General features: G+C 39.2%; 1 protein-coding gene across 1 annotated transcript in view; it reads right to left on the bottom strand.

Moving 5' to 3' along the window:
* Positions 1-17,001, bottom strand: part of LOC138176519 (transketolase-like protein 2) — a 30,620-nt gene extending 13,619 nt beyond the window's left edge. The window contains exons 1-6 of the mRNA XM_069107309.1: positions 16,799-17,001; positions 11,012-11,129; positions 9,862-9,975; positions 3,900-3,997; positions 1,417-1,608; positions 682-809 (exon numbers count right to left, since the gene is read on the bottom strand). Of these exons, the coding sequence (XP_068963410.1) occupies positions 682-809; positions 1,417-1,608; positions 3,900-3,997; positions 9,862-9,975; positions 11,012-11,129; positions 16,799-16,905 (757 nt within the window). The 5' untranslated portion in view covers positions 16,906-17,001. The remainder of the gene's footprint in view (positions 1-681; positions 810-1,416; positions 1,609-3,899; positions 3,998-9,861; positions 9,976-11,011; positions 11,130-16,798) is intronic.
* Positions 17,002-17,507: the final 506 nt, after the last annotated feature.

Genomic DNA, 17,507 nt, shown 5'->3' with positions numbered 1-17,507 from the left:
AAACAATAAATGCAGATCATCTACTTTCGAGTTCAGGAAAATGAGCCTGTTTAGTAAAGCATCGATGTTAGAAATTGAAGGGACTTCAAGAGTTACCTTGTATGTTTTCTAGTTTAGTTCATTGAACATTTGTCTATAAGCGAGGCTTAAAAGCTTGATGTAGTGTGAGCAAGAATTTCTAGCAGCATCTGTTGATACAGAAAAGAGCTTCCCATAGCAGCAGAAAGCTCTGTGGACTGCCCAACACTGAAATCTTGGTTCTTTTGTGTTACCACTCCACCCGGACTAGCAGGGGCAAGAGTAGTAGATTTGGAGTCAGAAGAGTGAATTCTCAACCCAGCTTTGCCACTTACCATCTTCATGACCTTGGGCAAATGGCACGCAAGGCTACCTACCCACATGAAATACAAGTTTGTATAAAAAAAATCATTTCCCCTACTTAAATACAGAGCGAGCCTCTGATTTCAAGGAACCAAGTTTGCATAGGAACATGCCCTCATGTCTTAGAAACAGAAAGATATCACCAGCGTGTGCCAACAGCAAACATATATTCACATGTAACCTATGGCGTCTATGAGCTCTGCTGCACACACAGCTGCTTATCCAGTCTAGCCATGTCAATGTCAGTGCCAAACTTGTTGGCTCTCTCCTGTTGCGGGGATACAGGACACATTTGCTTACTTGGAATACCGCGGCCTTTGAAGGTCTTGGCAACTATAGCAGTAGGTTGGTCCTTCACTTGAGATGCCTGCCAAAAGATTTCACACAACTGCTCCACATCATGGCCATCCACAACATAGGTGTTCCACCTAATAAAAGACAATTGGTTATAGAAGAATTCCACTATTTAAGGACAGCAACTAGGGGATTCTCCTTAGCATTTCCCACCCAGCTATTTTCCTGGACTTTCTCATGTTCAAAAATGGACTATTTGGGAAGATGAAATCAACTCTGAATTTTACTCCTCAGCACTTCCTGCTCCTGGGACCTTCTTTCCCTGATGGTGGACACTGGAGCCTTCCTCCCAGATCCTCCACCTTTATTAAGGAAGGAATCCAGGGAATTCTCCTCCTCTTCAGACTTCAAAAAGCTACTCAGCTACTTTCCCAGATTTCATCATCTCCAAAAATTCACATTCTGCAGGATGAACTCAATCTTGAAATTGTCATTTCCTACCCCAGCTGCAGGACTTCATCATGCCCCCCCTCCCACCTTTTCAGCTTCATTTTATATGTTGTTCCACCCCCCACACCCCCATTAGATTGTGAGTTCTTTGAGGGCAGTTCTGTCTTATGGCTTTCTTTTTATCCCGAGCTCTTAGCACATAGTAGGTGCTTAATAAATGTTTGCCAGCTCTTTATTGACTTATAGCACCTAGAAGAAAAGAAAATAAGCAAAATAAATATCATTCTTTACCCAAAAGCTTCACAGCGTTTCTGATAGATATCTGTGCAATGCTTTAAAGGAGCAGCTTCACTTTGTCCTAAACGGTTCACATCAAAGATGGCCACGAGGTTGTCCAGCTTATAGTAAGAGGCAAAAGCCAAAGCTTCCCAGACAGAGCCTTCCGAGGATTCCCCATCTCCCATGAGGCAGTACACCCGGTAACTAGAACCCAAAAAAACAAGTCACATCATCCTTGCATCGTCCCAAGTTAGGATGAGTCTGTCAGTCCAAGAGAGACACTCAAAGACAGACTACAAAAAGCTGTTTTCCTGAAGACATTTACCTAACACTGCGCTTCACCATCCTGACGTCTCTGCCTAAACTCAATAGCTATATTAGCAAGCGACAAATTAGATTTCTCCTAAGATTTACTAATAGAGTTCTAAAGTTCATCCTTAGGGTTTTACTACTTCAGGGCCGCAAAAGAAGGGAGAAAAATCCAACTTTCCAGAAAATCAATTCCTATAAATGATAAGAAGGAACAAAGGAAAGACTGCTGCATTTATACATTTTTTTCTTGGTTTAATGAAGTTCCATTTTTAAAAGAAAATCACCACCTTGTATTTCCCATCTTTAAATGTTAAGGGGCCTATACTTCAGTCTAGTGGAGTCCATTAGGTTGTGCCAAGCTAGAAAGACTTCAAGTATGGTGACAGACTGTATATCTGCTGTCTGAATGCCAGCACAGTGAAGCATTAAAAAGGTTGGTTGCCAGGCCATGGCTCCCTGTGACCACAGCAACTCAGCTACAAAGGTGTAGTGATCAACAAGATATCATACATGAGGACAGCTACATGGTGCAGTGAATAGAGTACTGGCCCTGGAGTCAGGAGGACCTAAGTTCAAATCCAGCCTCAGACACTTAACACAAAGCTGTGTGACCTTGGGCAAGTCACTTAACCCCGATTGCCCTACCTTCCCCCTCCAAAAAGCAAAAAAAAAAAAGATATCATACATGATTGTCTAATGTCCTTATTCCCTTGTATAGTACGGTATAATCTCCCCCTTAGTGTAAGACAGAAATTGAGAAGAGGTTTGTTCGTTCTACACTAACAAAGGATAAGGATAGGGATTGGTATGAGGAGCTTCCAGATGAAGAACTCTCCCCCTCTACTAATGTCAGTTGGCACATTCTTTGCAACTTACTGTCTTAGAGAGTCACCTAGAGCAAGGAGGGGTTAAGTAACTTGCCCAGGGTCATAAAGCCAGCAGGTGTCCAAGAGTTGGACCCAGGTTTTCCTGGCCCCTAGACCAACCTTCTCTCCATTATACTATGCCACCTCTTATACATATTAACAAAACATGAACCAAAAAGTCTTTGTAAAACTATTATGTGCTGTTTTTAGGCTTAGTCTAGCCAGAGGTTCCCCAAGTGGGTGATACCATCCCCTGGGGGACACCAGAACGGTAGAGGGGAGGGTAATAGCCTCAGGTGCAATTGAGGGGCACTGAATAAAAATAAGGGGATGGTGGAAGCATAAGGAAAGAAGAGAAGGGATGAGAATTTTGAAAAACCATTCATACACATTTCATCTGTTGTGAAACAGAGAAAAAGTCATAGTACATTATTTTCCAAATAAACACACAAAATGAAAGTTATAACAATCAGTGGTCAAGCCTGTTGACAGGTTTTTTTTTTGTCTTTTGGAGGGGGGAAGGTAGGGCATTTGGGGTTAAGTGACTTGCCCAAGGTCACAAGGCTAATAAGTGTTAAGTGTCTGAGGCAGAATTTGAACTCAGGTCCTCCTGACTCCAGGGCAAGTACTCTATTCACTGTGCCACCTAGCTGTCCCAACAGGTCTAACTTAACAAACAAGTGTTGGCAGGTGGGCATGCCACACATTGTCGGAAAGTCTAGCACACACTGGCAGAATTATGTGTATGTTTACAATAAGATAATTTGTGTCTCCAAAATTTCAATGCAGGAAAAAGTCCCACAAATTTACAATAAATTTTTAATAATATAATTTTAAAATAACTTTAATAATTTTTAATAATAAAATAAATTTCAGATGTGTCATTTAAAAATTTTTATATTTTTTGAAATGACACAAATTTTTTTCAAAAAACACATTAAAAGGTTAAAGAAAATAAATTTCCAGGCGGGCACTGAGTAATTTTTTTTTTGAGAATTTTTTTTGTGAAGAGGGTGATAAGCCAAAAAAGTTTGAGAACTTCTGGTCTAGACTATGTCTTTGCCAGAGTTTCAAGGATGAAAGGATACAAAGCAAGAGTTAGATGGCCCCAGAAGCCAACTTTTGCATTATGAGCAGATTTCTTAAAATCTAATCTGAGACTCTAGAAACAGTTTAAGGGGTTGGTGCCCTTTATTACCTTTCTACTTAGTATAATCTAAATCTTAAGATATCCATTGGATTTCCGAAGTGGGGGAAAAAAAGATAAAAAGGAAAATTCTTCCTGGAAGTAAATGGTCTTCCAGCTTGATCTCTTACCTGGCTTTATCAAAGTATTTGCCAGTATAGGCCATTCCACAAGCAGCACCAAGTCCCTGCCCAAGAGAACCAGTTGCCACATCAACGAATGAAAGTCGCTATCATAGAAAGAAAGAAAGACAAAATGAATTAAATTAAATGGCAGCTATGAAACCCAGCTGTCATCCTACCAAGCTATAGTAGACAAGATAGGAAGTTTGGGGTTCAAATGTCAACACTGGTACATACTAGCTGTGTTACCTTAGGCAAGGCATTTCACCTCTTAGTATCCTAGGAAACTCTCTAAGACCTTGTAGCAGAGAGAGTTTGTGGATCAGTAGTTTCCCACAATAGATCACTATTCTGTTGTAATGTAATGCCAAGCAAAGGCAATTTCCCAAGGTTCAGAATACCAGCATAGGTGCTCTCCATTTTATTCAGTGACAAACCAAGAACAGAGAAGGTCAAAACATGACATCATTCAAAATACAGCATTTACTAAGTGTGATTAAATAATCTCCTAGGCTGTACCTTCATTTAGTCCACCACAAAGCCCCTCTTCTCAAATGGAGATTAGTTTCCAATCTAAGTAAAGTACATTCATTTGCTCAACCATAGAACACAAAAAGGTCAAAAGTTCTCCACCCCTGGATCACAATTGAATCTACCCCAGAGTTACATCAAGTTTAAGCACAGCACTTAATACCCAAATGGAGGTCTTTTCTTCATCTTGGCACAGGCAAGTTCTCAGCAATCTTAGTTCCTGGGGAGACAAGGCTTAGCAAGGCCACAAGATACATTGCCAGTCTCTTCATTAATTCATCCTCTGTCTGCAGAACAGTCCTAGAACCCCTGAAAACATTAGCAAAACCCTCTCCCAGGATTTCTGTAAACACACAACAAGAAAATCCTTCTTCAGGGCTTCTGAACCAAAAGAAAGGTTCCCAGACCCCTGCAACAACAGCACTGTCCTTCACCAGTGGACAGTATTCACTCTGCCTGCAGGACAGTCTCCAGACCCCTGCAACAACAGCACTGTCCTTCACCAGTGGACAGTATTCACTCTCTGTCTGCAGGACAGTCTCAGGGCTTCTTAACCAAAAGCCAGGTTCCAGGACTTCTTCAACAAAAGGACTGTCTTTCACCAGTGGACAAATCTGGCAAAACAACATCAAAACAGACAAAGTACCAGCAAAACAGCCATGTCTCCTTGGTTCTTGGCAGCTCAGGGGGCAGGTCTCAAAAGTCCAGGGCGATTCAAAGAGGCCCCCAGCAATTCTCTCAGTCTCTCTCTGCCTCCACGAGGTGCTGCTTCCAAAAAGTTCTTCTGCCTCTCTCTTGTCTCTCCAAATCTACGTCACCAGCTCCTCCCAGTTCAGGACTCTCTTTTTACATCAACAAGTCCATCCCACAGGTGGGATTAATAAGCTCTGGGTTTTAACACAATCAGTTTGAAAACCAAGCCAATACAGGGGAATCTTTATATTCCATTACTATCACATGTATATACACATTTTTTAAAAAATCCAAATGCCCTCTCTCACTAAACTATTACTTATGTTCATTTTCTGCATCGCACCTACACAAACCCAAGGCTTCCCTTCCAGATGGCAGCTTAAATGAAATTTAGAAGAAAATGCAAATCATAGTAGATGCTTGCAGATTTCCCAAGAGTCAACCACATACAAACCAGGTATCTAGTACACGTATTGAAGGTTTTTGTTTTAAAAGAGAATTTGGTTCTTAGATGGAAACCAGAAGAGTTCAAGAAAGCAGATTTGCCTGCTTTTGACATCACAGATTAAATGGAATATTGGAAGCTTAGATTATACGAGCATAACTATTCTGGAAATAAGGGCATATTACATCCATCTTCATTTTTTTGCTTCTTGTCCTGTGACAGTCTTATTGCCTTATTGTTTCATCCTTTCACCTATTCACCCAATAGAATACAATTCTCTGCAAGAAGCACAATTGAGTTTTAGTATATAAGCAGGTCAACAGCACCATTTTCAAGAATAGCTGGGCTCAGGCACAAAGTTGATGCCAAAGCTCTCATAATAAGGATAAAGGGAAGGGAATAAGCATTTACATAGTACCTACTATGTGCCAAATAAGCACATTTTACAAATATTATCTCATTTGATCCTCGTAACAATCCTGGGAGGTAGGTGCTATTATTATTCTCAGTTAAGGAAACTGAGGCAGACAGAGGTTAAGTGACTTGCTCAAGGTCACACTGCTAATGTTTGAGACCAGATTTGAACTCTCAGGTCTTCCTGATTCCAGCATGAATTTAGGGTCAGCACCACCAGCTGATATGAAATAATTCATTTTCATTTCTTTCCCAATTATTCAATCTTTCCATCTATCTTTTCTTCTAGTTCCCCTATTGCTAATATGGACTTCTGTTCCTACCAGCCCACCTTCCTCTTATCTGCCCTCTGCCTTGGCTTTTCCCCTAGACTCCTTTTCTCTACCAGTTTTATTCCATATGGCTTTTATCCCATGATCCTTTCTTTCCTTCAGACTCCTTCCCAGTAGTACAGCTCCTACTCAATGTCTAATAAATATTATTAAACAACTATAATTAAATCAAAAAATTAATAATAGCTGACACATATTATACCTTAATATTATAATTATATATTTTATAAAATGTAAATTCTTATAAAATATAGATTATCATATAAAATATAAATCTTCTATTTTTATATTTCATATTTAGCACAGTACCTGGCACATAGTAAATGCTTAATAACTGTTTATGGACTGACTTAAGATTTACAAAGCACTTTATGTGCATGTCCTTCCTCGACTTCAAAAAGAAATCTTTTTAGTGACAGCTTTCGTTTTTGCATGGCCTTTATCTCCACATATCCCCGTCCCCTCTCTCCATGGCCCAGCAAGCCATCCCGTGTAACAAAGGAGAGAAAAACATAGTTCAGGAAAACCAACTAACACATCAACCATGACTGACAGTATATTCATATTCTCTCTCTCTGTCTCTGTGTGTCTCTCTCTGTCTCTCATATTTCTGTCTTTCTGTCTCTGTGTCTATCTCTCATATTTATCTCTTTCTCATATTTCTCTTTCTATCACTGTCTCTCTCTCTCTCTCTCTTATTGTTCTGTCTTGGTGTGTCTCTGTTTCCTATTTCTGTCTTTCTATCTCTCATTTCTCTCTCATATTTTTCTTTGTCTCTCTCATAGTCTCTGTCATATTTCTGTCTCTCATATCTCTCTTTCTCTCTCATTTCTCATATTTCTGTCTCTGTCATATTTCTGTCTTTCTCATTTCTCTTCCATTTTTCTCTGTCTCTCTCATATTGTTCTGTCTCTGTCATTTCTTTCTCTCTCATATTTCTGTCTCATTTCTCTCTCATATGTCTCTTTCAGTCTCTCTCATATTGTTATCTGTCTGTCATATTTCTTTCTCTCTGTGTCTCTCATTTCTGTCTCTCTCTCATTTCTCTCCCATATTTCTGTCTCTCATTTCTCTCCCATATGTCTCTGTCTCATATTGTTCTGTCTCTGTTATTTATTTCTCTCTCATATTTCTGTCTCATTTCTCTCCCATATGTCTCTCTCTCATATTGTTATCTGTCTCTGTCATATTTCTCTGTGTGTCTCTCATTTCTGTCTCTTTCTCTCATTTCTCTCCCATATCTCTCTGTCTCTCTCTCATATTGCTATGTCTCTGTCTCTTTCTATCTCTGTCATTTCTTTCCCTCTCATATTTATCTCTTTCTCATTTCTCTCTCTGTATCTCTCATTTCTGTCTCTAATTTCTCTCCCATATTTCTCTCTCTCTCTCTCTCTCTCTCTCTCTCTCTCTCTCTCTCTCTCTCTCTCTCTCTCTCTCTCTCTCTCATATTGTTATGTCTCTGTCGTATTTCTTTCTCTCTGTGTCTCTCATTTCTCTCCCACATTTCTCTTCTCTCTGTCTTTGTCTCTGTCTCTGTCTTCCCCCACCTTGGGCCAGCTTTGGGCTCATTACAATGACAGAGATCAGTTTCATTTACAATACTCTAGCTATTGTGCATCTTGTTTTCCCAGTTCAGTGACATCACTGCATGAGTCCATGCATATCTTTCCATGTTTCTCTGTAGTTATCATATTCATTGTTTCTTAGAGCATTACATTACATTCACATACAATTTGTTTAGCCATCCCCAGCTGATGGACAACTACTTCATTTCCAAGTTCTTCTCTACCCCAAAAACGGCTGCTCTAAATAGTTTGGTCTTTGTGAAGCTTGTCTATCTATATAATAATCCTGGATAAAGCTGAACTATGGTACTAATAGCACTACCTAAATTCTTGGTCCTGGGCACAAGGATGCCACACAGCACAGGATGGAAGATGAGTGTTTTCTTCCCCTTTCCTGGGTAGGGCATTGGCATTAGGTAAGATTTTTGAAATAGACTATTTTTCTTTGGTATCTACTTACCTCTCAGTGTCCTGTACCCTGGAGATGTCAGAACTGAGATTCAAACCCAGACCTCCTGCTTATTAATATTACCATTCATATGAATAATGACAGTTGTATAGCACTTTAATACTTTATATCCCATTTATAAATATCTTACATATTGTCGTATTTGACCCTTATACAGTCCCGTGCTGTTTTACTCCTTCCTGTCCAATTTGGGCCTTTGCTCCTGGACCCAGAATTTCAGCCTCTAGTCAGTGACTTTATTTTGATCTAAATCTCCATGTGTCCACCTAAGTCTTCCCTATCCCCTAAAGTGCCCCAAGCTCCAAAATCACCTAATTCTCAATATCATAATGTTGTTAATCTCATCTTGGTCCTAGAAGGAAAATATTATTAATTTACACTAATATATGAATTAGTAAACCAGAAGTATCTGCATTTTTAATTAGGACTCACCCATGTGAGTTTTTAATTTGAGACAGTATATGAGAAGATATTTTTGGTATGAATCTATGTAATGGGAATGTAAATTTAAAGATCTTCCCTGCCCCTAGGCTAAAGTGCACCTGGAGCCGGGGGTGGGAGGCTTGTTTTTCAGTAGATACTTCTTGATTGGCCAGTGAGTCAATAAGGTTGTTACTTTCTCTGAGCCAGGATCAGAGTTCTTAAGGCCTTCAAGTCATTTTTCTTTACAATGTTGCTGATCTTGTATAAACAGTTCTCCTTGGTCCTGCTTACTTCACTCTGCATCAATTCATACTACTCAGGATTCCCTAAAACTGTCCTTTGTTATTTTTTACAGAGCAATAATACTACATTTATTTACCACAGTTTGTTCAAAAGATGGATACTTCCTCAGATTCAAATTCTTTGCTTTGCTTTTTTTCCCCTCTCCTTTAAACTTCCCTTTGGGATAAGGAAGATTATATCCAACCAACAAATTCTATGCTTTAGGCATCATTGTTAATCCCTGGTATGTAAATATTAAAATAGGCAAATTATTATGTAAATAATAAACTCTGCCAGGGTGGTAACATAACACTTCCAAGGCTGATGATTTCTAAAATATTATTTTAGGCTTCAGAGCCAAGAAGACCTGAGTTCAAGCGCTGTCTTCTACATATAATAGTGGCATGACCATAAGCAACATCTCAGTGCCCCCAGCCACTTTTTAAAAGTTTAAGCTACAGAGAGAAAAATGTATTGGTGGGAGAAATTTCCTTTTTATACAACAAAAAATAGAATGAAAACAAAAACACAAAGTACAAAAGCAACCCACACTCTGGCTTGTCTCCTTTTCTATTTGTTTGTTTTGATATTTTTTAAGTAAATGGCAGGGATGGAATCATTTTCTCCTGCTCCTCATCTTCTGATATCTCCCTGCTTCCAGCACCACTGCTTGAGTTTTCTGATTCTTTTCTTCCTTCTGATCCCCAGTCGTTACAAGAATTTACTTACATTTAAGTCATTGGCAAAAACTAGATACCCCATGCCCCACTATGAGTGTCAGATCAAACCAGCAGAGAGTTTACACAGGAGAACTTACAGGAGTAGGATGGCCCTCTAGGTCACAGTCAATCTTCCTCAAGTTCAAAAGGTCAGCTTGGTCAACATCACCAGCCTCAGCCCAGGCAGCATACAGGATAGGAGCAGCATGACCCTGCAGAAGAACTCGAGTTTGTAAGAAAAACAATTCAAAACTTCTGGTAGCATATCAATCCCAGAAGGAATAAAGTTCATTCATGTCCAAATTGAAGATTTCACAAAAGTTCTCTGGTCAACACATTTTAATTTAAGAAAATATCATAGGGATTACACTCACAATATCCTTATAGGATAGGTAAGGACTAGATTATCTTTGTGCAAATTTCTCAGTCCTCAGCTGAAAACTAAAATTGTGGGGTCTTGGAAAGATTGTTAGATTTCAAGTCAGAAAACGGGGGTCTGAATCCTGTAGTATAACTATGTGACCTTGGACAAGTCATTTTAATTTTAGTTTCTTCCTCTGTAAATGAGGGACTAAATGATCTTGGACATCCCTTTCAGCTCTAAATCTGGGATGCAAAAATTAATATTTCCCTTCATCCAATGTTGGTCACATTGTATTCCAAGTTAAGCAATTCCATATCTAATTTCCTGGAAATCAAATGGGAAATAAGTAGAGTAGGGAGAAATAGCATATGTAAATATATACATATGCAAATAAATTCAAAGTAAGGGCTGAGATGAGGGGGGAAAGCACTAGCCCAGGTATTATATTACAATTGCGTTAGATACATTACCTTAATGGGGCTTGGTTTTCTCACCTGTAAAATTAGGTGGCTGAAATACATACTCTCAAAAGTCCTTTTAAAAGAATCTTAAGAATTGGTCTTATCAGTAACCAATATCCCCCTCCCACCCAGCCCTCCACCCCCGCCATGGTGAATAAGCAAGAGCACCTTGGGATCTTGGGTCATATTCAGCTAGAGTCCCTGAGTATGTCTTATCTGAATAAAAGTAGGAACAGCCAAATAGAACAAACTGCTGTAAAATAGTACCTGATAGTTAAAGGTTTCAAGTTTAGAGATGCTTATTAAAATCAACCAAAAAGGGCAAGAGTAACTCATCACAGCTATTAAGCCATCTTTTTTTCACAACTCTATCTTCAAAGAACCCTCATTAGCAGCAACGTCCAGGTACCCTGTCCCTCTTACCTTTGACAGAATAAATCGGTCATTGTTTGGATTTCCTGGTTCTGTTGGTTTATATTTCATTGTGTAGAAGAACAACACAGACATAATTTCGGCTGCACTACAGCAAGAGGTGGGATGACTGAAAGAAAAACAATACTTTCCATTTTTATGCAACATTAAACTACTCATGACAAGTTATAAAACTGACTAATTAAACTTAATAGCACAAGGTTTCTCAGACCTACAAGGCCATTTCTCCTGGCCTACAATGACTCCAGCGAGGCAGGGGGCAAGAAACCAAAAGCCATTCCCTAATATAAACTTACTGCCTCTACTGCCTTGGGACTTTAAAATCATGAGACACCAAAGTTGTCCATTGTACTCTTCTCAAATCAAACAAAAATTTATGAAGCAACAGCAATGTGCAAAGCAAACCCATCCAAAGGTTTGGTCTCACTAGGACTGATCTGTGGCATTTTCAGAAAGCCAGAAATTTATTTGTCATATAATAAAATGTCAAATCCACTAGAATGACATCAAATGTACAATAGTGACCTCTTTCAGAAAATACTGAATGTACTGTGAAAAGCAATGATAATATTTCTCTAGCTTTCTTAACAAATCAATGTACTTTTAATTGCTTTGTACTTAGGAAGTTTCTAAGAACAGTTTCTAATAAGTTATAGGCAAAACATATGAAAAAAAAGAGCAAAACCACCACCTCCTCAGAAATCTGCAGAAGGAAAAATGTGATCCTGAAAATTAGATTTTGTCTGTTCACTGACTATAAAACACATCATTCTCATTAAAACATCTCTTTGCTTCAAGTTTCTGGAAGGATAAGAAGGGAAAGGAGAGAGTTCATACATTAACATTATGAGAGTTGCTGTTTGTAGTGTTTTAAAATTTAAATTTTAAAAGTCACTTCATTGGCTGAGAGTGGAATACTGCCTTGTATTTAGATAAATATTTATAAAGCAAATAACCGCACCAAGTACTAAGTACCCCAAGGGTCTATAAAACTGGACCCTCAGTTTGGTAAGGAACTTCAGCCTGTCATCAGGTAGAGCCTGTTCAGAGAGAAGGTTCTCCTAAATTAGAGAATCAAGAATATCACGGACAGTTCTCAGATTTTTAGATAAGACAGATAGAAGAAGAGCTAACATGTTAGATGATAGAGATGCCAAAATGTCTCGACAAACTAGAATGGACTTGAATATGTTGAGACCAAATTTGAGCTACTGGAGAAAGATTGCTGGGTCAGAAAGATTGCTAGTCTGAAGATCTAGGTTCAAATCTCAACTCTTACATTACTAGTAATGTAATTTTTACATTAAGTAACAACATTAATTACATGACCACATCATGGATTTATATTAAATTACTACTAATAATCAAAACTATAGCATTTATATAGTACTTTCCAGTTTATAAGGTGCATTCCATATTACAATATTTTGTCCTCACAACCCTAAATGTCTACAGTAGCAAATACAAAAATGCTCCATTTGGCATTCAAAGCCCTTCATAACCTAGTCAGTTCCCTTCTACCTCAGTCTGCTTACACCTTACTTCTCAATATATACTCTTCAAACACTGGCTTCCTAACTGTTCCATGAACAAAACATTTCATCTCTCAGCTCCAGACCTTCTCTCTGGTTGTCCCCCATGCTTGATATACCCTCCCTCTTCCACTGTGAGGGCAGAAATGGTCTTTTGCCTCTTTTTATGTCCCCAGTGCTTAGCACAGTACCTGGCACATAGTTGGAGCTTAATACATGTTGCCTGATTGATTGATCCTGTTGGTCTGTACTTTCATCTGTATCTTTTAAATTCATCACCTTTTTAAGAGGGGTTGGGAGGAGGCTTCCTGTTAGAACATGGGATTTCAATTGGGATTTAAAGGAAGCCAGAGAGGTCAGTTGTCAGAGAAGACACAGAGGACAGCCAGAAAAAAAAAATGTCCATTGATCCTCTTGACCTGTAATCCTTCCTTCTTATCTCTTCTATACATTTTAAATGTTTTATCAATCCCATTTTTTGGCATCACTTTTATTAAGCCCTCCTCTTCCCCAAATCTCACACCATTTAAAAAACAAACAAGGGGCAGTTAGGTGGCACAGTGAATAGAGTAACGACCCTAGAGTCAGGAGGACCTGAGTTCAAATCTGACCTCAGACACTTAATACTTAACTAGCTGTGTGACCTTAGGCAAGACACTTAACCTTTATTGCCTTGCCCTTCACCCCTCAAAAAAAAACTCTTGTAATAACTAAGCAAAACATATCTACATGGTGTCCATATCCAACAATGTATGTCTTTCTGTACTTTTTCATCAACTCTGTCAGAAGGTGAGTAACATCCTAGGTTTTCTGCGGAGACATGATTGCTCACTGCATTCATCAGAGTTCTTAAGGCCTTCAAAGTCATTTTTCTTTACAATGTTGCTGTCCTTGTATAAACAGTTCTTCTGGTCCTGCTTACTTCACTCTGCATCAATTCATACTACACAGGATTCCCTAAAACTGTCCTTTGTTAATTTTTTACAGAGCAATAATACTACATTTATTTACCACAATTTGTTCAAATGATGGATACTTCCTCAGATTCAAATTCTTTGCTTTGCCTTTTTCCCCTCTCCTTTAAACTTCCCTTTGGGATAAGAAAGTTTGTTCGGCTTGTGACAATTCCTACCCTGACATCTTTCTCTCTCATAACCCCACTCCCCCCTCCCTGTTTGTTTCCCTGTTGAGTCTGATGTATTTCTACACCAAACTCTGTGGGTGTGTACAATGTTTCTTTGTCCATTTCAGCTAACAGTGTAAAGTTCATCTGTTGTCCATTTCCCCTACCCCCTCCTCTGTGCATTCTGTGGTTCTCTTCTACCTCATGTATAAGAAACTGCAAGTTCCATCTCCTTCCTTTCTAGACCACAGTCTTCCTCCTTTTACCCTCTCTCCTCTTTCCCCTCTTTGAACCCTCAGAATAAATCCAACCTACCTGCCCCCACCCCCCACCCTCCAGGGGCCTCTGTCTTTCTTATTCAACTCCCTCAAAATCCTTTGAAGATCTTAAAGTTCTGAAGGAACCCTTTCTCCTCCTTTTAGAAAGTTAGCAGTACATTATCATACAGCCCCTTCTGATTGCTCCAATAAATTTCCTTTTCTAGGTTTCTCTGGACTCTTGTGTTTGCATTTCAAGGCTCCTACTCACCAGAAATGCTTAAAAGTCTTCTGTTACATTAAAAAATCCATTTTCCCCATACATAGGACTAGACTTAGCTTTGCCAAGTAAATTATCCTTGGTTGTAAGCCTGTATCTTTTGACCTTTGGAATACTCTATTCCACATTCTCCTCTGGGATATAGTAGAAGCTGTCAGGTTTTCTGTGATCCTGACTATTACTCCTTGATACTTGAACAGCTTATTTCTAAATACCTGCAGTATTGTTTTCTTTGATGTGATAGCTCACGATTTTGGGGTATGACATTAACATGGGATGTTTCCTTTTGGGGAAACATCTTGTTTTTAATTAATTAAATGTAACTATTTAAATTTGAATATATAATAAATATGTGATTTAAATAAATTTAAAAATACAGTAAATATACCATTTAAATAAATTTAAATATATAATGTGTAGTTTAAATAAATTTAAATATGATAAATGTGTGATTTAAACAAATTTAAATATGATTTTAAACTAATTTAAATATATGCTAAAGATAGAATTTAAATAAATTTAAATATACGTTAAATGTATAATTTAAATAATTTTAAATTAATTAAAATAATGTTTAATCAAGATATGCATCTTTTATATTTGACATCCTTTAATTGAGTCACTACTAGATTTTATTACAACTAAAAAATTGCAACATATTCCAAGAAACCACCAATAATAAAACCCCAATTAGTCATGGTAATTTATTATATAGGAGAATATAGGATATTTATCTTTTGTTTTATAGCATTAACAATTCATGATAATAATCAGAAAATATACATTTTTGAAATGACAGTCAAAAGAAAAGAATAATTACATATAGTACAGATTACAGACCTGTGATTTGTATTTAAGCAAAGCAGCACAAAAAAGCCATTTTCCTGTATTCAGACTTAGTGAACATAGCATTTTCTGTATAAAGCAGAAGCAACTGAAATCATCTAATCTAATACCTTACAATAAAAAAGAGGAATATGAGAAATTACATTTCAGGCAGATACCATATCTGGTTGTAAACCTCTTTTAAAATCTTTCTTGGGGTTTCTTTAAGGAAGTGATTGGTGGAATCTTTCCATCTTTACTTTGCCCTTTGGTTCTGATAGATCTGGACAGTTTTCATTAATGATTTCTTGAAATATAGTATTCAGGCTTTTTTTAGGTGGTCTGAACTCACATATTTACTAGTTCTTCGACCCTAGGCAAGTCATTTAACCTGTGTGCCTCAGTTTCCTCATCTGTAAAATTGGGATGATTGTAGCATCCACCTCCCAGGGTTGTTGTGAGGATCAAATGAGGTAATAATTGTAAAACATGGTAAGTGCGTGGCACATGACAAGTGCTATCTAAATGTCAACTATTAATTATTATTATTATTAATTTTTTAAATCATGGTTTTCAGGGAATCCAATGATTCTTCAATTCTCTCTCATTTACCTGTTTTCCATATCAGTTGGGCTTTTTTTTATCAAATCGCTTACGTGCCCTACAGGAGAGCCCTATGCACTTGCTGCCTCCTGAAAGGGCTTTGTGTATGTATGTATGTCTCGCCTTTCTCTGGTCACCCTGGGAGTCTCCCCCTGCACTCGAATTGGTCTTGCTTAGGGTCCCTTTTGTATTTCCTATGGGCTAATGGCTGTAGGTTCTCACTGGATTTCTTGATCATCATTCAATCTAGTATAAATTCCCAGTGCCTGAAATAAGCATTTAATAAATGCTTGCTGACAAATTGATTTCAGATCTTTGCTGCGGTGGGTAGGTGTATGGGAGGTGAACACCCTGCCTTTTTTTTCTATTTCGGCAGCCATCTTAGGCAGCAGTGTTTATCAGGGGGAAAAAAAAAATCCATCAAAAGGGACCCGAGTTACCTTTATCTTAGGTAAGCAGAAATCTCGACAGAAATCCCAAATAAAGGCGATTTAAATTCTCTCTCTAGATACCTGAGAAAACAGGCTTTCCCTGCCTCCCCCCAAAAGCATTTGAACTGAAACCTGCACCCTATCTCAGAAATGAATGAAATCAGGCGATTAGAAAAAATTAAGCATAAAAAATTCAAACCAAGAAATGAAATGAATGAAATCAACTCGTTCCTTTCAATTCCTTCCTCCTTGGAAAGCCACCAGCCTGCTTCCTTGTCAGGAGGCTTCAGCTGGGAGGATGCTAAGGCAGGTCACATCCAAAATACACTCGCCCCCAAGCCGGCTTTCCCTAGGCTAAAACGCGCCTGCAGCTGGCTTTGTGCGATCCCAATCATTGCCCACCTGTTTCCACCAGGCGGCGACTTAAAGGGGCGGTGGCCGATACGGCACACCCCACCCCCACTTCCATCATCTGCCACCATGCATCGCATCCCACAGAACAATAAAACATCCAATAGAGCAAAACATGGGGATGGAGATGGAGAAACACCCAGCTGAAATGCCAGCCACCCGAGCGCGCCGACCCTTCCTCTCCCTTATCTTATCCGAATCCATCCATCCGCCTAAAGTGAGGGAGAGGGGAGGGGAGTGGTCAGCGGAAGAGTATCGGGAAACCACATTCTCCCTTGCCAAAGCTTCCCCCAAAAGAAAGAATATGTGACATTACCCTGAATTGGAGGCGCAGGTAGCCTGAATGGAGTGGATCCTCAGGCGATTGGCCATATCCCGGAGGGCCTGGAGGGTCTCCTCCTCGGGCTGCTGATAGCTAGCCATGATGCTCTCAGCTCGAAGAACAGGAGCCAAATAGCCCCCTTCTTCTCTCGCCGTTTTCTCTTCACTCCTCCCAGGCTCCGCCTCCTCGAGGAAATGATCTCACCACAGCTGGGCGGTGGTGGAGAGGAGAAGCTGGGCAGGGCTCTGGACCAGCCTGGGTTCCTTTCCGCATCTCACTCAAGGCACCGCTTACCGGGAATGCCACCGAAAACGATCGCAAAGCCAGGGTCGAGGTTCTCAGCAGAATTGGTCCGTGGCCTGATTTTCTGGACCTACCGAGAGAGAAATCGCGGCCCCTCAGTCGAGCTGCGGGCATGTAAATGGCAGGGGCGAAATTTGAACGCATGTACCTGAGCACGGATGTTTGCTCTCAGAACACAAATGGGATTGATTGGTCCTAATTCGAATTAAGTTGCAAAACACACTTGGCATGACATGGAAATGTATGCCATTTATGAAATACCTCCTTTCAGTTCTTCAGAAGGAGGCTGATTTTTTCTTGTTTTTTTTTTCTTTTCTTTTTCTGTTTAATTTTTCTATCTAGCTGCGAGATTATGGTCAAGTCACTTAAATTAAGGAAATGTCCTCCCCCATCCACACTC

Source organism: Petaurus breviceps, unplaced genomic scaffold, assembly GCF_028583685.1.
Source record: "Petaurus breviceps papuanus isolate PSGF00001 unplaced genomic scaffold, PetGlider_PUasm1.0 89821, whole genome shotgun sequence".
NCBI classification, from domain to species: Eukaryota; Metazoa; Chordata; class Mammalia; order Diprotodontia; family Petauridae; genus Petaurus; species Petaurus breviceps.
Note: the sequence above shows the minus strand (reverse complement) of the source record. Positions and strands in the feature narration are given on the sequence as shown.